This window comes from Vigna unguiculata, chromosome 10 (genome assembly GCF_037176805.1).
Source record: "Vigna unguiculata cultivar grain cowpea cultivar isolate G323 ecotype 2 chromosome 10, ASM3717680v1, whole genome shotgun sequence".
In the NCBI taxonomy this organism is placed as follows: Eukaryota; Viridiplantae; Streptophyta; class Magnoliopsida; order Fabales; family Fabaceae; genus Vigna; species Vigna unguiculata.
Window position 1 is genome coordinate 46,078,292 of NC_140801.1, and position 24,151 is coordinate 46,102,442.

Below are 24,151 nucleotides of genomic sequence, written 5' to 3' on the forward strand. Positions count from 1 at the left end.
CACAGAGAAAAGTTATTAGATGATGAAGGCCTTCACACTAATTATTGAGTAGAAGTTGTTCAGCATATGCCAATTCCATTTGTAAGAGGAATAGATAATGAAATAGTGTACTCACTTACAAGTGAAGGGAATTTGTCACCAAACTAACTCATGATGCCTCCTCCTCAAACTGTTGCGTGATCAGAGATTTTGTATCACCTTTATAACGGATTTCATCTATTGCCACCCTAAATTTCGGAGGTACTTTATCACGACGACGGAAAATTTTGGTGCTGAAGCATTTTTCAACCCACACTCTTCTCAAGGATGGAAAACTCAAAGTGGAACTCCCCGTGTAGAAGCTTTCAAATTTGTCTAATGAGATAAGAGTCAAATACTCAAGCTTCATGAATATCATCTCATTTTCATCTTCATCTTCCTCTTTGGCCACTATTTCTTTCAGTGATTCACATTGTTCGACAAGGATCTCTTTGAGGTTCACTAACTTTTTTGCGACTGAAAATGTAAATAAATACCGCAATCGGGGACATCCTTGTACAACCACCTTTTTCAGAAAAGAGAAAGACATTGTAGAAGTAGGATGCACTCCAATTGTTTCAACATGAGGGCATTCGATGACATGTAATTCGTGAACCTTCTCGCAGATTGTTTTTAACCATGATGAGTTTTGTGACTGGATGTCATGATAGCATATACATGGACTAGTGTCAATATTCTTAACTGTAAGAGCCTCCCATCCTCAACAATTTTGGGGTTTTGAGCAAGGAAAATCTCCGTACTATTGCAATTGACCATAGCCATCGTCATTTCTATTAAGTTGGGTGTTGTATGAACTATTTCATTGAACACTAGAGGCATCTCACTCTCATCACCGTCCAAGACCAGCTTCATGTTATTTACATATTTGAAGACACCAGTAAATTTTTCAGACCTAAGCCTTGTTCTTAATGCCAGAATATGTTTCCAATCAAGTTCTAATTCTCTCAGGTTTGAAATGACCTAACAATTAAAGCAAAATCAAATTCAATAGAAATTAAGATCTGTAATAATAGACAAAAAATTGACAGTGCTAATTCTTTGATGAGCACTTACCTCTAGACTTGAAATTAGAGGCTTATTGTTAATTGTAGTACCCTCACCCATGGAAGGTGCACTTTGAAATAACTCCAATTTGTCACACTGTACCACGGATAATTTATTTAAGGTTGGGCATTCCAAAGTGAATGTTTGAGGGCAAAAGCAAGTGATTCTTGGCAAGGAAAAAAGATTCAACTTCTCTAAACAAGGGAGCACATACTTTGCTTCTGTGTCTTCTTTTTCTACAATTTCATGCAACTTAGCACAACATTCTATTTGAAGGCTTTTTAGACTTTTTAGATTTTTTGCCAGGGAAGCAGGAAACAAAGTTTGCAGGTTTTCACAACCTCTAACAATGACCTGTTGCAGATTCGGAAAGATGAGAACTCCATTTTTCTTCTTTTCCCAAACACGTGTCATCTTCCATAGCCCTTCTAAGGTCAACATCTTCAACTGCGATGCTATTTGTGTAGTTTCAGTGTCATTCACATAAAAAAGTACCTCTACTGTTGTGCTATACCGTACTTCCAATTCTTTTAAGCTCTTTAGAAGAGTAAGAATAGCAGATGGAATTGCACATGACAGACTACAGTTCTCAAGCTTCAAACTAATCAAATTGCCCAACCATTGGTTTTGTAGGCTAAACTTACAATGTGGATCTTCTTGTAGCTCAAGATAACCAGAAAAACATTCTCTGTCCACTGCTTCAATAAACTCCTGAAAATATTACAAAAGTTTGCATTTATAAATTTTATAAATTACTTCTAAATATGCATTCAATATGATAAGGTTAGATAAATTATAAATATATTTCGAAATACATCCTTGAAATGTTTACCTTTCTTTGTGATATCCCTTTTATTCTGGTGTTAAGATCTTGTGGAGGGGGTAAATCGTCTGGTTCCAGGTCCATGGATAACGTAATTCCCATAAGGGATTCAATTCCTTGGGAGAAAATCTTCATGTTTGGGCAGCTACATATTGTAACAGTTTTCAGAGATGATAATTGCAGAGTGTCACTGCCAGAATAAAAGCATACTAAACTTGTTAAATATAGTAGATAAATGGAGTGGAGTCGCTCAAATTTGATGGCTTCGGAAGTTGCATCTCCGTCTTTAACCACTATTTCTGTCAGTGATTCACATCGGGTGACACTAATCTCCTCAAGGTTCATTAACATTTTCGCAGCTGAAGATGTAAATAAATACTTCAAGTTTGGACAATCGGATATAATCACTTTTTTCAAACATGAGAAAGACACCGTAGAAGTACAATGTACTCCTAATGTTGATAAGTGATCACATCCGGTAACAAGTAATTTGTGAAGCCTCTCACAGATTATGTTTAAGCTTGATGAATACTCTGAGAACTGTGTAATGGACACATTGCATAGCCACAAGGTTTTTAACTGTTCCAGCACCTCCTCCTCACTAATTTTGGGGTTTTGAACAAGGAAATTCTCGAGACTTTCACAATTGTATATATTCATTTCTATTAAATTTGGTGCCTTGAGTATTTCAACGGGCAACATGGGCATTTCATTCTCCTTGGCACCAAAGAAACACAAGGAAATGCTGTTTAAATTTATGAGGCCTTCAGTAGACTGTTGTGACTTAAACAATAAGCTTAATGCCATAATTTGTTTCCAATCAAGAGTTAGTTTCTCCAGGTTGGAAATGACCTACAAATTAGAGCAAAAATAAAATAACATTGAAAGGTGTGTGAATTAGATAAAAGATGAAAGAAGAAGAAGAAGATTGGAAGTAAAGATTCTGTGATGCTTTACTTACATTTGGGTCTGAGATAAGAGGAAGTGTCCTGCTTGAAGTACCCTCGCCCATGGGATCGTATGCACTTTGAAATAACCCTAACCCATCACATTCCCTCACAGATAAGAATTTTACGGAGGGGAATTCCAGAGTGAACATTTTAGGACAAGTGATCTGGGGCAAGTCATTGAGTTCCAAATCCTCTAGACAAGGGAACACAAACTTTTCTGTTACAAATGTTGTTTCTTCCTGTTCAACAAAGTCTTTTAAATTTATACAGTTATCTATTTTAAGCTTCTTAAGATCCTTGAGACTTTTAGCCAGGGAAACAGGAAATAAAGTTTGTAGCTTTGGGCAATTACTAACAAAAACCTCTTGTAGATTGCGAAAGATGAGAATTTTGTGAGTGTCCTTTTCCCACACATTCGTAAGCTCTGATAGCCCACTTAAAAATAATATCTCCAACTGGGATTCTGTTTCCTTAATCTCAGTGTCGTCATTTATATCAAAAATTGCCTCTACTCGATCGCTATCTCGTACTTCTAACTCTTTTAAGTTCTTTAAAAGAGTAAGAATAGAAGATGGAATTGCATATGATAGAGTGCATTTATGCAGCTTCAAAGTTTTCAAATTGGCCAACCATTTGTTTTGCAGACCAATTTTATAACGTGGGTCTGCTTGTAGCTCAAGATTATCAGAAAAACACTCCCTGTCCACGGCTTGAAAAAACTCCTGTAAATATTACAATAGATTTATCATCAAATATATCCATTACCTTCTCGGCTTTGTTTATGAACAATCGCTATAAATCTACAATGGTTCTTGTTTTAGATTATTCAAATCACTCAAACAAGAGCCATAATTAATTGATTCAGAATTGGAAGTTGTTACCTGTTGCAAGAAGACCCTTTCTACTGAAGAGTTAAGATCATGGTAGAAGATCAAGTCATCACTTGAGACGCTTGAAGCTTGAATTCCTCTAAAAGAAGAATTCAGGTGTATCTCTCCTCCAGAGAAAAACTCCATCTTGGGGCACATCCATATGCCCACTTGCGTCAAGCAGGGTAAGTGTAAAGTGTCATTGCTTGAATAAAAACATTCCAATTTTGGTAAAAGAGTTAGATCCATGCGCCTTAACTTCTGTAATTTGATCTCTTTTGAAATGTCATCCTCTTCTTTCAAGACTATTGCTTCCATTGATTCACAGTCATCGACTTTTATATACTCAAGATTCTCTAACTTATTCACTGCTGATAATGTGAATAAATACTTCAATTCTTTACAGCAATCTATGAAAATTACTTTCAAATACGTGAAAGACACTGAATGAGTAGAATGCACTAATCTTTTCAAATCAGGGCAATGGAAAACATACAAATGTTGGAGCTTTTCACTGTCACAAATCACGTTCAACCAAGGTGAGTCCTCTGACCCAATGGACTGGAGTTTTAACACATTATCCAGTTTCAATATTTTCAGGTGTGTAAGCATGGTCTTTTCAGCAATTTCCGGGATTTGAGTTTGAAATACTTCGAGGAAATTGCAGTAGTTTATACTCAATTTTGTTAAATTAGGCATCTTCCGGAGTATTTGAATGGGCAAATCAGGTCTTTCCTTCTCATCTGGATCAAAGAACAACTGAAAATCATTTAAATATTTGAGGTTGTCCATAGGTCCTCCCAACTTTGTCCTTAAAACCAATGTGTGCTCCCAGCTAAGTACCAGTTCCTCAAGGTTGCAAATGTCCTAGTGAAAGCAAATCAAATAAAAATACATAATACATGCGTATGTGTGTATAGATAGATAGATAGATAGATAGATAGATAGATATAGAGAGAGAGAGAGAGCATTGCATGTTATTTAAGTACCTTTAGATCAACGAAAATGGATTGACTATTACCACTTCCAAATAGCTCCAACTCTGGGCAATGCAACACAATTAATGTATTTAACACATAGCATTCCAAAGTAAATGATTCTGGGTAGAAGTAAATCAGCTCTGGAAGATCACAAAGATGCAGTGTAGTTAAGCAAGGGAAGACAAACATTGTTGCTGTGTCCTCTTCCTTTCTAACAATTTCATGCAACCCACGACAATATAGTATTTCGAGTTTGTCAAGCTTCTTAAGATTTTTTGCCAAGGTCAAAGGAAACACACTTTGCAATATTTCACATTCACTGACATGGACTAGCTTAAGATTTTGAAAGCTCTGAGTTCCTTTACCATTCCTCTCCCACACATCCTTAAGTTTTGGTAGCTTTTGTAAAGTCAATTTTTGCAAGTGGAATGTTGCTCCAGTACGCTCTTCAGCGTTCATTTCAAAAATGACCTCTACGTTGTTACAACCTCGTACTTCAAGCTCTTTCAAGCTCCTCAAATAAGGAAGAATATTTGATGGAATTGCACATGGATGAATTACACAGTTCTCAAGCTTCAAAACTTTTAAACTATAAAACCAGGCATTTTGCTTTTGCAGAGCAGCTCCACGTTGCCATGTTTTTTGTAGTTCTTGATGTTCAGAAAGGCTCATCTCCTCCATGCCTTCAAAATATTTCTGTGGATATATATTGTGTAAGTTCATTGTATTTTCTGTGTTAAATACAACCACTCGTAATTGAGTCTTCTTCTATGTTTATGTTTTGGTTAGACATTAATTGGCCAATGTTTCTATGTTTTCTACTCTATTAACTGAAGCCAAAACATATCTATTTCTCTTGTTCAACATTTACAACAAATTCACAATTTTTTAAACATAGTTTTAAGTTAACTTTCAAAAAAAGGGACAACAAACTTGAAATGAAATATGTACTCAAGAAAATCATACATAGATGCATACCATTTCCTGGAATATTTTTTGTATTGTAGCATTTATATCTCCTTCCCAGCAGAATCCTTTGTACTCTTTTCCATGTAAAACATATATATTTTGTAAAATTGGTGACCTGGTGACAGTTTCAGAAAATTTATCCATATTATAACATGCACTCACTACTAATTTCTCCAATGATGGGAATTCAAAGTCACAATCAGAGATGCAGAAACTCTTGAGGTTCTTCAGTGAAACAAGCTCTAGGGCTTTCAAGTGTTGAAAAACAACTTTTGCATATTTTTCTCCATCTTTTCTTACTATTTCAATCAGGGATTCACATTTCACTACCTTCATGGTGTTGAGCAGAACCAAACCTTTTGCAGTAGATGCTGACATTAGACTTTGTAATCCATCACAACTGACCACTTCTAGATTTGTCAAGCGAGTAAAAGATACAAAGGAAGGTGCTATAGTAATCATAGAAGGACAGTTCTTTAAAATCAAGAACTCTAACCTTTCAAGAATTATGTCTGGTTCAAAGCCTATCTCTTCAAGATACGGCAAATCTATCAACTTCAAGCTTTTCAGATTTGGAACTACTCCCAAGTTTTCAATTTCAGAGTCTTCTTTTGGAGGCACTATCTTTTCAAAGGAACAATTATTCAGTGATAAGTCTTTCAAATTAGGATTTCTATGCAGGAAAGAATATAAAATCTCAGTATCCATTAACCCAGATAAGGAAAGCTCTTCTAAGTTATCCCTTCGATGGTTACTTTTACCCATATAACTGCTTGGTGACTTTGCATGTCAAGACTCAATTTTCATGGACTTCAAGTTATCGATTACCTATAAGTGACAAACATGTAAAGAAAAGGATGAGTATGTTTATATAAATGTCCGTATTTAAACAAAAGTGGAAGAATATGATTCCATTTTTATTATTTTCTATTTAGTTTTTCATGAATTAAAAAAGTGTTGTTGAAGAGTTTAGGGGCTTAGTACTAGTACCTCCTCAGGAAAGAATACATGTACAGGATTTCTTTGTGCATGCTCCGTTCCTTTGTTGAATGGTTCCAGATTGTTACAAAGTTCAATAGACAACTCTTTCAATGGACATGATAAGTCATAAGTTGTTGGATAGAAACTCATAAGTTTTGGCAGTTCTGAAAATTTGATGGTGCTTAGTTTAGGAAAGTTAAATCTGGCTCTGTCTGTGTTGGTAGTTTCCCTTTCGGCAACAATTTCAATCAATCCATAACAATCACAAATAACAAGAGATTCAAGATTATCAAGACTCTTGGCAATAGAGAATGGAAATATATATTCCAAGCTGTCACAATCTTGAGCCCATATCCTCTTCAGATTGTTAAACTTAGGAATCCCTACTCGGTCTTCATTATTTATGTTCCATACAAGCTTCAATTTTGGGAGTGTTTCTAAATGAACATCTTGCAAATTAGTAGTTACATCCCCAATTTCACTTATATTAAATATTGCTTGCATGTACTTGCAATTTGTAACTCTCAAGTTGCATAAACTCTCAAATATTCCCTCCATTAAAATTTCAAGTTTGTGACACTCCTCAATGATTAGAGTGTCTAATTTGCTAAATGAGTATGAAGGGAGCTTTGGATTACATATCTTACTCAGACTCTTCAAGCTGCGAAGTTTCATATTCTTCAATTTTGGAAAGATGCTGCCCTGTTTTTTTATCACAGTAGTCATAAGTTAATCGAAATAGATGTAAAATAGAGAAACCAAATCAATAAGCGGAAAGAGAAAATAGGTACACTAGTTATATTCAACAATAAAACTGAGAATTTGAAGTGGACTAATATAACATCTATAGATCCACAAACAAACAACATTAATTATTGTACTATTTGAAACTATGATTGTGGGTTTGCAATTTTAGATCATAATATTGAATCTAAACAAACCTATCTTCTTACCATTACAACCTTCTCTCGATCTTGTTCAGGGAGGAAAATGCTTTTCATCTTCTCACATTCACTTACATGAAGGCTTTGAAGATTCACCAGACACCTGGCCATTAGATGACATCAAATATTTTAATTTCCAACAACCGTTAACGTCTAAATGTGTCAAATTTTCAAAAGATAATCCTTTCGAAGAATGGTCCACACTCCATATTACGTCAATCTGGATCGAGGACAACTCCAGTCTTTGTAATTTTGAAACTCCAACCTGCAAATAGACACAAGTGATTAGTGTCTAAAAACTAAGGAGTTGATATTGACTTTCTCAACATAATTTTCATAATAGATAAATAACCTTCTTCTCTTTTTAAAGTTTTTCTTCTTACAAACCTTTTCCTTTTTCTAGTTTAACAAAACAAAACATGAAAAAAGAAGAAGTTTTAGCCCTAAAAGATAAAGAAATTTAGAGGATAATTTTAAACACACCTTTTCGTGAAAGAGTTTTCTTTCCTCTCCTTCTATTTGAGGAATGACATCAAACCCATTGAACTCAGACAAAGAGTGTAGCTTCAAATAACGTAATTCAGGAAGCATAACAAGCTCAGTTTTTTCAGGATTGATTGATGGTCCCATATTGATAATTTCCTTCAAAGAGCCACATTCAGAAACTTCAATTGTTTCAAGAAATTTTAAAAGTCCAACCATGGAAATCGAGAATACATTCTTTAGTTCACCACAGAGATTGATCTTAATGACTTTCAGTTTACCAAAGGAGGGTTCTGAAAGTTTACATGAGCATATTTCATCCATCTTGAGATTATAGAGATACAATGACTCCAGTTTTGGAAAAGCTTTCTCAGGGCGCTCCCTGTCCTTCGGATGTATAAGAGATTCAATGGTAGAATTATTTACAATCCATAAATGTTTGAGATATGGAAATCCTTTTAAATTCAATCTATAAAATAGGTCGTGGACAATATTTTGGGCTTCACAGACACTATTGTGCTTTTCATGGAGAGTATTAAGTTCTAGATACAAATTTTCAACTCCTTCAAACAACATTTTGATCCCCTTTAAAGAATGAATGTCAGATGCCTTTTTCAATTGTACTGCCAAAAATTTCAATGTTTCATATGTCTCTGGCATCTTGAAATCTGTCTCTAAAAATGAACTCAAATCTCCAATAACAATCTTGTAACTATCTAACTTGTCAAAAAACAAATTCTTTGGCAAATAGGAAACATTTGGTATTTGTATGTCTAGAGTTGTCAATTGATTCAAATGTTTCAATTCAGAAAGAATGGCTATTTTACTTTGACGTGTTTGTTCTTCATCCTCCCATTGAATCAAGGTATTTCTCATATACAACTCCTCCAGACTTACCAAGCTAGATATGACACCATGTGGAATTTTTTTAAGTTTAGGGCAATTACTTATGTCAAAAATTTGTAGCATTTTTAGCTCATTTAACTCCTCTGGCACACTTTTAATATCAGATCCTGAAAAACTAAGAACTCTTAACCTTTTCAACTCTCCTATGATGGATAATTCCTCATCTAGCATGCAACATTGTTCCAAACAAAGCATTCTAAGTTTATGCAAGGATGAAATTGAAGAATCAATGAGGGGGAGATGAATACCAGTCAATATCAATACTCTAAGTTCTTTCACTCCTTCGAAGAAGTTTTTTGGTATTTTGGGACGTGGAATATTATTGACAATTTGAAGAACTTTAAGTCTTGGGTAACTTATTGTCCCAGGAAACTGTTCAATGAAGTTACAATGATGTAAAGAAATAGCAGAATACCGTTCAAGTTCATCAGGCCATTCATCTACCTTTCCCTTTGTCATTGTAAATAACTGATTTTCCTTATGTGCTATGGACAAAGCTGCTCTACGAACAGTATCTGGCATGGTAAAATGGTCACTTGAATAACTGTCAGACAACAGACCTGACTCTTTTAACTTTGCAACCAATGTATATACTCTGTCTCTGGTTTCCCTTGTTGTGTTGATTTCTTGAAGAAAACCGAAACCAATACAATATTTCACCAAGTCCACAATCAATGCATCATGACCCATGCGTGCACAAAGCAAGAATGTGTACTTAAGTTCCTCATCTTCTAAAAGCTCATAACTCAACTTCGTTGAGAATTCAGGTGCTCCAATTAAGTTTTGAGATTCAAGTTTTCGATTAGTTTCGTCCCATACAGAAAGACTCTTATTTTTCAGTGCCCTTGCAGTGGTAACAATTGTCATTGGCAACCCTTTACACTTACTGGCAATTTGAGTTGCTAATTTGTCATATTCAGAATTCTTGCCATCTATTCCTGCTTTTTTCTTGAACAACATCTCTGCTTCCTTCTCCTTTAAGACTTCCAAGGGGAAAATATACTCTTCTTTCCCTTCCATTTGATTTAACAACACTTGTTTGATTTCAGAAATCATCAAAATCTTGCATCCTTTGTATTGAGGAATAGTTTTTTCAGTTTTCACCCGATCAGAAGCATCATTGGGGGATTTTCCTTCATTGGGATTCTTCAAACCCCAACCAAGGAATTCTCCTTTCTTAACATTCAACGAGTCAGCAACACTGGGGGATTTTCCTTTAATCACATTCTTAGAACTATCAAGGATAAGGGATTTTCCATCACTAACATTCTTCAACATATCAACATCTAGGGATTTTCCATGGGCATTTGTTATGCCATCTTCTTTCTCTAATTCACATGGAATCCCTAGCAGGTGAAAGTTCGCCTCTCCCCAAAGATCGTCTAGGATTATGAGTGTGCTCTTATTCTCATCATTCAATATCTGGTGTATCCTAGCAGCTCTTGCAATGTCACTTTCCTCCTCCAATACAACCCCCAACATATCAGCAATTTGTCCTTGGATTTTTCTTACATCAGGATTTTTTGTGACACTTGCCATGGTCACCACTTCGAACATCTTATCTTTCAAGGCTTTCTTCACAACTTCTTTGACTAAAGAGGTCTTTCCAACGCCACTCAACCCATGAAGACCAATCATTCTAACACCTGGCTTTTGAAATTCATTTATAATATTTTTCACAGTATCATTTCTTGATGAATAGCTTTCATAACCAAGGTTAGAAAAAAAGGCAACCATGGAGGGTGGGCCAGACCAATAAGATAAAATGTCAAACTTTGCATTTTGCAGTAACCCATTTGCCTGCTTTGTGATATCATCAGCTTTTCTACTTCGACGATACCTTATCCCTGGCTTTGGAAGGTAACCCGTGTTGAAAAATTCAAATACTGCACATTTATGGCATATTTCCTCATCTTGGAAATCTTTATATGCGAGAATGAGTTTATCCACCCTCTCCATCCATTCTTTAACTTCAACGTGAATTCTTCTTCCATGTCGACGTTCTTCCTCGTCCACTATATGCTGAATAACATCTCTCTTCTTCTTGAGCTGCTCCACAACATCTTCTACTTTACTAACTCTTGTCTCGTACAAGTCCAGCTGAATCAAATGCTTCTTTAGCCATGCCTTTGCTCGAGGTGACGATGTCAAGAATTGATAACACGCAATTAGAGCAGCCATGCTACATCTCAACTACATCTTTTCTGCATGCATACAAGTAAATCACAGAATAATATTAATTAAGAGAAACTATATATAGGTAACTTATCAGAGAATTTGTTCTGTAAATACTAGTTTATGTCCTTGTTCTTTTACTATTATTATTTTTTATCTTTATAAACATAATTTATTTTATTAATTAGTAATTTATAAATATTACTCACCATAATAATATTAGAAAGTTGTAAATCTTATAATAATTAATAAAATATAATTATTCTGTGTATATTCGTTTTGTAAATTCAATAACATCTCTATTTTAATAATTATAATGAATTTCTTAATTACAATTTCTTACTACAGCAAAAAATGTTATCAGACAACCACATGCGAGTTAGGTGTGAGTTTAATTATGTCATCTCATATGCTAATCACTCAGGACCGGTATAAGTTTCATTATCACATTTTATCTTGATGTGTAAGACTCCATCTTCATTCCCATCAAATTTTTGTCATATTTTAATCCTCAATGAAAACTCGTACCTACATTCATACCCACCAACATCTTTATTATTTGAAATATCATATTAATTATTATTTTTTTATAAAAAATAAGAGATAAAAGTAAAACATTATATTAATAGTCATTACCTTCTTCTAATAAATAAGTTACGAAATTAAGGATAAAAAAAGAGTTAATATAACTTTTTAAAAATTAGCTAATAAATTAAAGGTGTGATAATGATTTAAAATAATGAGGGGATGTGTTTCGGAACAAGTATGGAGACAAAAAAAATATAACAAATATGTTCATACACATACTCAATTTTAAAAATTGAATATTAATTATATTCGTATCCATATCCGATTATTATGGAGATTTCTTGTTAAAACTAAGGTGGATTCGAAAAATACTCATGTGGTGACAAGTTGGTTTGTCATCCCTATTCCCATCTTCATCACCGAAGCAAAATTCGTCTCCATCAACGGGAACCGACATTTGTCTCATTCCCATTGGAGATCGGGTATGATATACTTATACCCATACTCATATCAATTTTTTAAAAAATTATAAAACAACAACAAAATCAACATGATCTTTTAAAGTATTCAATGTTATAAATATACATTTTTTTTCTCAAATATCAAATATCAAGAAATAAATTATAATATATCAAATTACAATCAAATAAAGGTAAAACAATTATAAAAAATAATAAAAATTGATAAGGTTGTGACTTGGAAATAAAGTACAAAAATAAAGACCAAATAAAAGTTAATATAAATTTTTCTGTTTTCAAATAAATAAAAGATGTTTTAGGAATTTAGATTGTGTGTCAACACGGAAAGGGTATTGGTGTTAGAATAATTATTTACTAAATGTAATAAATTGAGTCCGATAAGGTTCTTTTTAGGACTTTCTTTGTAGTAGTAAATGTGAATCTTTTTTGCAGCCAACAATTTCTTGTTTTGATGGTCAATATGATCATTGGTGTATGTTGATGGAAAATTTCCTCCAACACTTCTAGAGGACGTGGGTAAAGGTGCTAGAGACTTTAACAACAATCATAATGGAGTGGTAATTTTGTATCAATAGATGGCAAAGTCATCAGAATGGAAGCCATTCTTGGCTATCTAGAAATCCTAGAAACAGTGAGATATGACATTTGTGAGAAAGATGATGTTGCAGCCAAGAAGAAATATTTCAAGGCTCGTTGTCTTTTCAATCCATCCATGTGTGGATATGGTGAACTTTGAAAAGATTTTCAAAGTCCAGACAACTAAAGAAGCTTGAGACATTTTGCAGAAAGCGCACGGAGGTGCTGAAAATACCAAGAAAGTGAAGTTTCAGTCTTTCATAAGACAACATGAACTGTTATCCATGCTTGATCAAGAGACCACTGTAGAGTATTTCAATCTGTTGCAGTTGTTGGTAAATTCGATGAGGGCTTCTGAAGAATCTGCCACAGATCAGAACATGTTGGAGAACATATTGAGAACATTGTCTCCCAAATTAGATTACCATATTGCGGTTGCAATAGAGGAATCTAATGATATTGAGGAGATGAAGTTGAAGAGCTTTAGGGTTCATTGGAAGAACATGAGCTGCCTGAAATTAATGTCACGGTGTGTTGATAGGACTATTGATGAACAAGCATTTACAAGCACAAGCTTCAAAGAAAAGGTAGTTGCTCTAGTGGTTTAGGTAAAAACAGTGGTTGATTCAACAAAGAAGGATGTTCATCAAATCAAGAACAACTTAATCATGAAGATAAAGCAAAATATTCAAGTAAAAACAATAGAGGTGAGAAAGAAGGGTTAAGACAGGAAGAAAATTCAGTGTTATAACTATGATTAGTTGGGACATCATGCAACTGACTGCTAGCATGACAAAGGCAAACAGAGAAAAGAATCAAATAATGAAGCTAATGTGGCGCAAGACGAATCTGATAAAGAACCTATTTTGCTTATGGTTAAAACACAAGATGATGAGTTTCAGTCAGAAAATTGGTTTCTTGATACTGGATGCTCTAATCATATGACTCAGCACAAAAAAATGGCTCACAATTCTTGACACTAGCAAGAGAAGCAAGGTTAGGCTTGTTGATGATAACATTATCAAAGTGTGGTAGAAAAGGGCTTCTCATTTACCATGCATATGAGAGCCACGGACTTGTTGCATGTTGTGTATTTGATGTATGTGAACCATTTGAGGTATCATCTTTAGGATAAAACAAATAGTTTGTCTCTTTTTTAAATGAATATAGCCGCATGATGTGGCTATTAAACTTATTTTATAGTTATTAAATCCTAAACTTTAAATCTTAAATTCTAAAATTTATTTTATTTTTCGTATTCTGTTAGTGAAGATCAAGATAAATGAAGATCAAGACAAAGAAGAATGATAGAAAATTTGAGTAGTATATGTGGTCAACTGTAAAATATTTGTAATTTTTACTCTTCAGTGTGAAATCAAGATAAACAAGAATGATACTGTAGACAAATTATTCATGAATTGTACTATTTTATGTTAGAGAACAACATATTTTTTTAATTAGTTGTAATTGCTTTTAATTATGAAAGTATAAACAATATTACTATATAATTTTGTAATATATATAGGCAAACTTTAAATTCTATATTATATATTAGAAGTGTTTTAACTAATAGTTTTAATTTTATTTTATTTTTACTTTTTTATTATAATACATTTTTTTAATTAATTTTTTTAAAAATTATTAATATATCATTTAAAATAGGATTATCTGAATGTACAAATAAAATTAAAAATAATATTTTAAAATTAATTTAAATCTATGCAGTTTTATATTCGTTTCATATTCCTCGTTTACTATAGGAAACAGTTTGTTTAAATGTGTTTTTTTTTTTTTTGTAATTTAGATCTTAATCGACACTTAAAAATGTGTTGCTTAAAACATTAAACCACGCTTTCCTAAATGTGTCTTAAAGGAATAAGCATCACACAAAAAAAGAAAACGGTTTTTAATTGTTGTATATTAAACAACAATTTTAAAATTTTGTAGTCTAAATGAAAAAAAAAATTGTTGTCTATTATATAAGCTACAACCATGTAACAACTATAAATTCATTATCAATTTGTCACCTAAAGTTTAAATAACGGTTTTCTAGGTTTACGTTATGTTGTGATTTTTTATTGTTGTCAAAAGTTATTTTTATTGGTGTGTTGGTTTATTGGGTTACAAGCATGTTCCAGATGTTAGAAGGAGAAAATTGCAGGATAAAAGTGAGGCCACGGTTCTTGTAGGATATCATTCCACAGAAGCTTATAAACAATACAATCCTATGACAAACGAAATATGCATCAGCAGGGATGTTGTGGTAAATGAAACAAAATCTTGGGATTGGACAACTCAATGCAGTAGTCTCAAGAATCAAAGTGTTCCGGTGATAATCGAAGATAAAGAGGGAAGACAAGATGATAAATATGGCAATGAAGAAGCTTATATCTAGCCACAATAACAAAAAAGGCCTAAACAAAGAAACTTGCCAAAATCATCAGTGGATTTTGAGCATTTTCCCGATAGTGTAGTGACGAATAAATTGGAGTTGGTGCATTTTGCTTTATTTGCATAAGTTGAACCTATTGATCATTTGGAAGCATTAAAACAAGATTTATGAAGGGCTGCAATGGTAGAAGAATTACATGCCATTGAGAAGAATCAGACCTGGCTTTTAACTGAACTACCCTTTCATAATAAAACCAAGTGATGTTAAATGGGTATTTAATTTGAAACTTAATCTAATGGATCTATTGCAAAATATAAAGCAAGTTTGGTGGCAAAAGACTTTCTATAGAAACTAGGGGTGGACATGGATCGGAATTGATCCAATCCGCATCATTTTAAATTGGATTAGATTTTCGACCCAAATCTATTTTTTTAGCAAAATTAATTTGAATTTTTTTTAAAATACAGATCTAAATATTTGGATCAAGATTTAAATCCAATCTAAATATTTGGATCAAGTTCAAAATTCAGAATTCATTTTTTTTATAAAAGAGATTTAAATTGAATTTTCTAAAACTTGTGTCCTTAAGGCCAACATGACTTAGCATGTCCAGGTTGTCGAGCTCGCTCGGCCCATCAGGGTCCCAGGCCTGCTTAGTCCATACAGGTCATTGGGCATGACCCGTCCAAATCGTCGGGTTGGGTCGGACCAGCCCATCCGGGTCTTTGAGGCCGCCTGGCCCATTCGGGTATTGGGCATGCCCGGTCCGTATGGGTCGTCTGGCACGGCGCGTTTAAGTCGTCAGGTCGACTCAGCCTATCCGGGTCATCAAGCTGACTCAGCATGTCTGGGTCGTCAAGTCGACTCAGCATGTTTGGGTCGTCAAGCCGACTCAGCATGTTTGGGTCGTCAAGCCGACTCAGCATGTTCGGGTCGTCCGGCCCTCTCAATCCATCATGGTCGTTGGGCCTGCCCAGTTCGTACAGATCGTCGGACACGACCCGTATGAGTCGTCAGATCAACCCATCCCAGCCCATTTGAGTCTTTGGGCCTGCCTGGCTCGTTCAGGTATTTGTGCCCACTTGGCCCGTTCGGGTCATCGAGCCCACCTGGTCCGTTTGGGTCTTCGGGCCTGCCTGCCCTGTTCGATTCATCAGGCTCACTTGACTTTCTCGGGTCGTTGGGCCCAACCGACTCGTCTGGTTTGTCGGGCCTGCCTAGCCCATTCATATCTTTAGGCCTGCCCAACCTATTCTGGTCGTCGGGCCCGCTGGCCCTTTAGGGTCATCGAGCATGCATGGTCTGTACAGGTCATCGAGCATGCCTGGTCTGTACAGGTCATCGAGCAAGGCCTGTCCGAGTTTAAATTTAGCCTAGTTCATCTCAACATTTAGCCTAACCTAACTAAAAATTTAAATTGAAAATTTGGATTGGATTTTTTTAGATTATCCATATTTGAAAAGATTGATTTATACAATGGATATCCAATCAATAAAATATATAAAATGTAGATTAGATTAAAATCCAGATCCATTAAAACGAATTTTAAATGGATTAGATTTTTAATAAAATGGATTTCAAATGGATTGGATAAGAGCAAAAGTGGATTGGATCAAGAAAATTAGATTTTTTGTCCACTAGAAACAACGTCTGGATTATTTAGAAGTGCTTGCTCCCATCGCTAGAATTTAAACTATAACGCTAGTTATGGCCTTGGCAAATGAAAAAACGATGATCCTTGTTTCAATTAGATGTAAAATCAGCCTTCTTTAATGGTCCACTTGAAGAAAAGGTTTATGTAATACAACCACTTGAATTTGAAATCCAAGGCAATAAAGACAAAGTGTATATGCTAAGGAAAACTTTGTATGGTCTAAAGCAGACCCTGGAGCTTGGAATTGAACGCAGAGACATAATTTGTAGAAGTGTCCAATTAAGCATGGAGTGTATATGTAAAACTCCAAAATGGTGCACATTTGTTAATGATAAGCATTATCTTTGTTTTTATTCTTTTACTTTTTATTTGTGGTTTTATTATTTATTTTAAGATAATTAAGGTTTTATTTAATAAAATTAGAAAAAAAAGTATTTTGTTTACAATTTTTATATTTTACATATAAGTGAAAATGTTAAATAAATTAAGAAGATTAATAGAATTTAATTATCAAAGTTATCAGCAAGAGAAGATATTTATAAAGTTGATTATTCCAGCACAAGAATAAGTACAAAGATGCAGGTCCAATCTAATTCGAGTCGTTCACCCAACGAAGGATCGCTCGCCTATCGAATTGTGTGTAACTCGTCCAATGAGTGAAGTCGCCCAACGAGCTGAGTTTTGAAAAAACTATAAATAAGGCATTGGCAAAGGTAAAAAAAAAAATCCTCTAGGGAGAAGAACACTTGACCTAAAAAGCAAGTAGGTAGGCACATTTTAAAGGCTGAAGGCATTCATCTTCATTCTTATTCTATTCAGAATGTTTAGGAGTAGCTAACTGCCTTATTCACAAGATTGGGTGTAATGTATTTTTAACTCTGTGAATTTCGCTATTTAATATAATTTTTTTCCATAACTCTTGTTTTGTTTTCTTGTTCTTAACTTCATATTCTTGATTGATTGCATATATGTGAGAATACCTACTAATTGAAAGATAGTTTGGAAAACCTAATTAGGATAGAACAAGTAATAGATTTTATGTGCTAGACATAGATATGAAATAATTAGTCATTGATAACATCAAAATCTTGATCATTAATACAAACTTATAATAAAAATTACTAAGGCATTAGAGTTTTTTTTTATTCAAATTTAGACTTGTAGCTAAGACATTAAAGCTTGTTACAAGATGTGTGAATGTTACCATATGATTTAGAAAGCATATTATTTGGTGATATTTACTTTACGTTGAATCATGAAATCCAACTTCAGCGAAGTATTTACCATATATTTTATCACATCAATTTTATTGTTTCTTAGTTTTAGATTTATTTCTTATTCATCTATATATATTTCATTTAAAATTGAATTTGATTTCTCAATTTTGATTAACTCAATCCAAATATGTTGTTTAAAATAATTATATATAATACATTTTGTTAAAAATATATATAAATAACTTGAATACATTTTTATCAAAAAATCAATTAAAAGATTATTATTTAATTTCATAAAATAAAAAAATTATATTAAATTTAATTATACTTTTATAAATTTAAATTTAATAAATATACTACAATTTTAAATTTTTAAAATCTCGTGCCAAGTGCGTTGTACGGGTAAAAGTGGTAGTTGTTTTAAAATTCTTAACCTTAATTAATATATAAACATAATTTTTCTTAACCATATTAGTTTATTGAGAAACAATAACTGAACTTTCCACTTTATTACTTATGTAATCTAATACTATATACAATTCTAAACTAACAAATGGCAAGTTTCTCTATAAATTAATATATCTGACCCACTTCATTTCAAAATTTTCATTCTACAAAAGGTAAAATGGCTAACGTGTCAATCAACCACGATTTTCAGTGTTTTATAAAAAATTCAAAATGCATTTATTATCACCTTCAAAAAGTTTCTCTCTCTCTTTCTCTCTCTGTCTCTCTTTTCTTCTCCTCTCTTTCGCAGTCCACACTCTTCATCTTCTTCTCAACCTTCCTCTTTTCTCTGGTTTTCTCACCACATTCAACAACTCTTCATCTTCCTCTTTTCAGCTCTTTGATAACCCCAGAAGTCAATTTTATTTTCAGTTATCTCAGCCGAACAACTCATCCTCTTCTTATATTTGGTCAGATCTAACTTCTTCATCACTTTTTTTACAGGTTTAAATGGAGAAATATTTTTTGTTTTAAGTTTTCTTTAGCCAACAACTCATTTTCTGCTTATATTTTGTCAGATCTAACTTCTTCATCACTTTTTTTACAGGTTTTAACGGAGAAATATTTTTTGTTTTAAGTTTTCTTTAGCCAACAACTCATTTTCTGCTTATATATTGTCAGATCTAACTTCTTCATCACTTTTTTTACAGGTTTATACGGAGAAATATAATTTGTTTTGAGTTTTCAGCCAACAACTCATTTTCGGCTTATATTTTGTCAGATGTAACTTCTTCATCCCTTTTTTTACAGGTTTAAACGGAGAAATATATTTTTTTTGAGTTTTCTTAAGCGAACAACTCATTTTCTGCTTATATTTTGTCAGATCTAACTTCTTCATCACTTTTTTTACAGGTTTAAACGGAGAAGTATTTTTTGTTTTCAGTTTTGTTAAGCGAACAACTCATTTTCTGCTTATATTTTGTCAGATCTAACTTCTTCATCACTTTTTTTACAGGTTTAAACGGAGAAGTCGATTTTTTTTACAGTTTTCTCAACCGAAACACTCATTTCTTCTTCTTTTTTGTGAGATCTATCTTTTTCAATCGTTATTTTAGACTTCTAAACCCAGAAGTCGTTTTCATCTATCTTTGTGGATTACCTTCATGCGTTTTTTTATTACCCAGATTTTGTGGTTATTTCTACTTTTCTCCAGCGAACAACTCATTATTCTTTTATTTTGTCATAGCTAACAATTTTATTGCATCATTGTATTTTCTAGGTTTGCTACATTTCTAATATGGTTCACTGCCGCAGATTTAACATCAGGTTTGAAATAAACTTTTGATCTAACTTTTTTTTCTGTTTATGTATATCTAACTGTTGCTTATCTGTATTTTTTTACTTTTGAGACCGTTCATCTTCTTTACTTTTCTACCTTGAAATCTCTTTTTCAGTTTTTTTTTTTCGTTCATGGTTTTTTTTAATAAAGCATTTAATCAGCAGATCTCTTTATTGTTACCAACTTACACTATATTTTGGCAAAATATAGTGTAAATGTACAAACCCTTCATGTTCTTTATTTTTCTTTCTTAAACTCTTTCATTTTTTTCGTTGTTGTTTTTTTTAATAATTCATTCTATCACCAAATCTACAAATTTTAACGCAATATTCGTTTTCATTTGCACATTTTTCAAATCACCCTTCACCGCTTCAAATACTGCTTTTATAAATCTCCAAATCAACCTGTCAATCAGTATTCAAACGCATTAAATTTCGCACTGCTCGAGATAATGATGAATAAACTGATCCATCACCTGCCACACGTTATAATTATTAAAGTTTATTATATTCCAATATTAAATATACACCATCCTCAAAAAAATAAACATTACAAAATTACATTAAAAAATTGTACTTATACTTTTACGACGTTTCATAATTTTTTTTTATTTCACGTTTAATTTTTGAATTCGTATTTATTAACCTCTACTTTTACTACTTAAGACTATTCAGTTTGTACGGATGCTTCCAACAGCTCTGAGTTCTCCTATTTCTTTTATATATATTCCCTGTGTTTACCAATTCAAAGTCATACATCTGATTTCTCTACTGTGAACCATTTTCTTCTCTTACAATTTTACTTCATCACCAACCTATTCTGCTTCAATGGAACCCATGCCCACACCACAATCCATACTTTCTTCAGATCTGGTTGGCGGATTCATTTCTATGTTTTTGAAAGACCAGGTATATTTTTTTATTCAATGTTAAATAAATACTTTTATTTATTTATTCTTAACTTAGTAATCTTTTAAGGACTGTGGACACGTCGACCGAGTCTTCATCATACGCTATTGGAAGGACCTTGGTGCTAAATGGACTGTTGTGGATTACCAAAGTAATGTTCACCATGTTACTTACAACATGGATATTCACACTCCAATGATTACTCAAGGATGGAACCAACTAAGATCTTTCTATGGAGATCAGTCAGACAAGTTGGTTGTGTTCAAATACGTGGGAAATTCATCTTTCGTAATCCACGTCTCTAAACGTTCTACAAACACAGGAATCAAGACCAAGTTCCTCAACAATGTTGCCATACGTCGTCCTCTCTCTATGTCGAACTTAATCCATTTTACTGTTGAACTATCCACATACTACTGTCAAGCAAGCCACCTGGTTAGTTTTGAATTTTTAATATTTTTTTAAATTTCCATTGCTTTATAATAATTAATATCTCTTGACATTCTTTTTTCAGTATTTGAAGAAAGAATTTGCTACTTATTTTGAAAAGAGTGGACTTTCTTCTGTTGTTTTACATGGACCCAGGGGCAAGGTCGAGTGTAAATTGATAATAAGACGTAGGTCTGTTAAGATAGGATATGGCTGGAAAGACTTTTGTGCTCTTCATCAACTCTCTGTAGAGGATCACCCTGAATTATTTTTTGAAGTTGAAAGTGAAAGAACAAGCAGAGATATCAAAGTTCTTTATCCACTTTTTTGGTTTTAAAGTTGTAATTTTTTATTTTATTTAGTTTGAACTTTTTATATTGGACTCTTAGTTTGTATTCATTTATTATATATCTCAATATATAAGTTAATTTTTGTTCTCTTTTATTATATGTATTTTATTATTTTGTATTATTTTTTGTTCGTCTTCATTTTAGTAATTATAATTTATTCTTAATTTCATTTTTACTTAACAATAATGACCATAACACAAAATGAACTATGATTAATTATTATTATTAGAATCTTATAAGTTATAAATGAATTATAATCTTTTTAACCATTTTTTAATATTAATTGAAATAGAAATTTGAAATGACTGTTTAGAAAGCGTTTTGTATTCCACCGCCTTCAAAAAGTGTTGTAATTGTCTTCAAATCAACCTGTCAATCAGTTTTCAAATGCATTAAATATCGCACTGCTCGAGATAATGATTACTAAACTGTGGATCTCATCTGCTACACGTTATAATTATTAAATAATAAATCAGAAGCCAACAAACGTTTCATTTTTTTAAATTTCTTTTCATTTCTCAAGATCAAATTAAATGCACTGACCAGATTACCGTAATCAACACTAAAACGCTTTGATTACCGCTACATCTCTTCACATTCAAACAATTTTCAACACGATAATAATTACTGCTCTATGTAATGAACACTAAAACGCTTTGATTACCGCTACATCTCTTCACCTTCAAACACTCCTCAAGACGAAAATCATGATTGCACTACGCAATCAACACTAAAACGCTTTGATTAGCGCTACATCTCTTCACATTCAAACAATTATAAAGACGACAATAATGAATGCTCTACGTAATTCACTCTAAAACTCTTTGATTACCGCTACATCTCTTCACATTCAAACACTTTTCAAGACGAAAATCATAATTGCACTACGCAATAAACACTAAAACTCTTTGATTATCGTTGCATCTCTTCACATTCAAACAACTCTTCTACGTTTACAATTTACAAGTTATCTTCTTTCAAGTATACTCATTTGTGTTCATCTGTTTAAATCAGATTTTCAGAAGTGCTTCTCCATTACACGGAAGGTATGTATGTATAATTATTACACTTTTATTACCTAGGCTTCTGTTCATCATCTTTTTTCTTTATCATCTTCTCCGTTTCATCATCACCATTTTCTTTTCCATTGCACAAACATTTTTAAACTGCTCTATCCTCACCATCTTCTTTTCCATATCACAAACACATTTGATTACTAATACCTCTCTTCACAGTCAAAAACCGCACCTTCCTCTACAATTTTAAACTTATCTTATTTTTCTCATACTCATCTGGGCTAATCTTTCTGATACCAAAGCGCTTTCCATTACACAAAGGTATGCATGTTTAACTTTTATATTTTTATGAACGACACGCTTTTATGTTTGATCGTCTTTTATGTTTCATCATCTTTTCTGTTTCAGCAACTTTTATGTTTCATCATCTTCAATGTTTCATCATTTTCTCTGTTCCATCATCATCATCATTTTCTTTTTTTGTCATATTCTCTTTTTCATCATCAACCACTTCTACAAATGTTGTTAACGTATTCATGTTAAACTTTTAACTTTTTTATGAACTACACTTCTCTTCACAGTCCACATCAAAAAATTTGTTTCGTGATTTTCTATTTTTCATCATAACCATGTTAAACTTTTACCTTTTTATGAACTACACTTCTCAGATGATGATGTTTTCTGTTTTTCAATGTTTTTTAAATATTTTATACCATCTACTTAGATGACGACGAAACAGTGCATATTGGGTGATCAATCCATACTTGCAACTAAGTGGAAGGGTGGATTCTTCACTATGTTCATCGAAGAACAGGTTTTTTTTTTTTTAATTCATCACTTATAAATTATTCATCATTATTATTCTCTGTTGAATTTAAATAATAGATTTTTCATGAACTCTCTTTTTTCTGAAGGATTTTGGTGTCGTGAACCGATTGTTTGTCATTACATTAGGCTGTGAACTGGGTCCAGTTTGGACAATTTCTGATAACAATGGTAATATGCACCATGTTACCTTCAACATGGATATTTATAATCCGAGGATTACTCATGGGTGGTGTGATATAAGAAAATTCTATGATATAAAACCACCCAGAGTATGTTACTTAAGGCATACTGGAAATTCTATTTTTGAAATACACCTTTATGATCACTGTTCAGAAACTACTTTGCAAAAATTTCAAAGTCATGTTCGATCAAATCTTCCACTCACAACGTCAAAATTAATTCACTTTGAGTTCTGCCTTTCTAAATACAACTGGAAATCAAGCTCTCTGGTGATCTTTCTTACCTTTTTTTTTGTAATCTGTATACCATTATTTTTGTTTGTTTGTAATCTTCGTTTTAATGTATATATAATTTTGTTTTGTAATAATATTTTTTTGGTTTCCGCAGGATTTGAATTCAGACCTATGTAAGTATTTTCGCAATAGTAATTTCTCAGAAATTGTGCTTTATGGTCCAAAAGCACAGGTTCAATGCAAGTTGTTAATTAGAGCAAGATCGGTGAAGATTGGCAGTGGATGGAAAAAGTTTTGTGAACTACATGGACTACAGGAAAGAGATATAATACTTCTTGAGGTTGACGGTGAAGAAGCAAGCAGCGATGTGAATGTGCTTCTTAATATATTTGACTATTATCATGGCCTCTGA

General features: G+C 33.0%; 1 protein-coding gene across 1 annotated transcript; it reads right to left on the bottom strand.

Annotated features, from left to right (window-relative positions):
• Positions 1 to 75: 75 nt before the first annotated feature.
• On the bottom strand, positions 76 to 11,169 carry LOC114165558 (uncharacterized). The gene is given in 13 exon segments (XM_085668198.1): positions 76 to 684; positions 687 to 999; positions 1,093 to 1,794; positions 1,916 to 2,758; positions 2,868 to 3,578; positions 3,738 to 4,592; positions 4,715 to 5,401; positions 5,684 to 6,502; positions 6,665 to 7,357; positions 7,609 to 7,711; positions 7,713 to 7,864; positions 8,083 to 10,222; positions 10,265 to 11,169. Coding segments are annotated over 13 exon segments (9,459 nt in total). The 3' UTR covers positions 76 to 148.
• Positions 11,170 to 24,151: the final 12,982 nt, after the last annotated feature.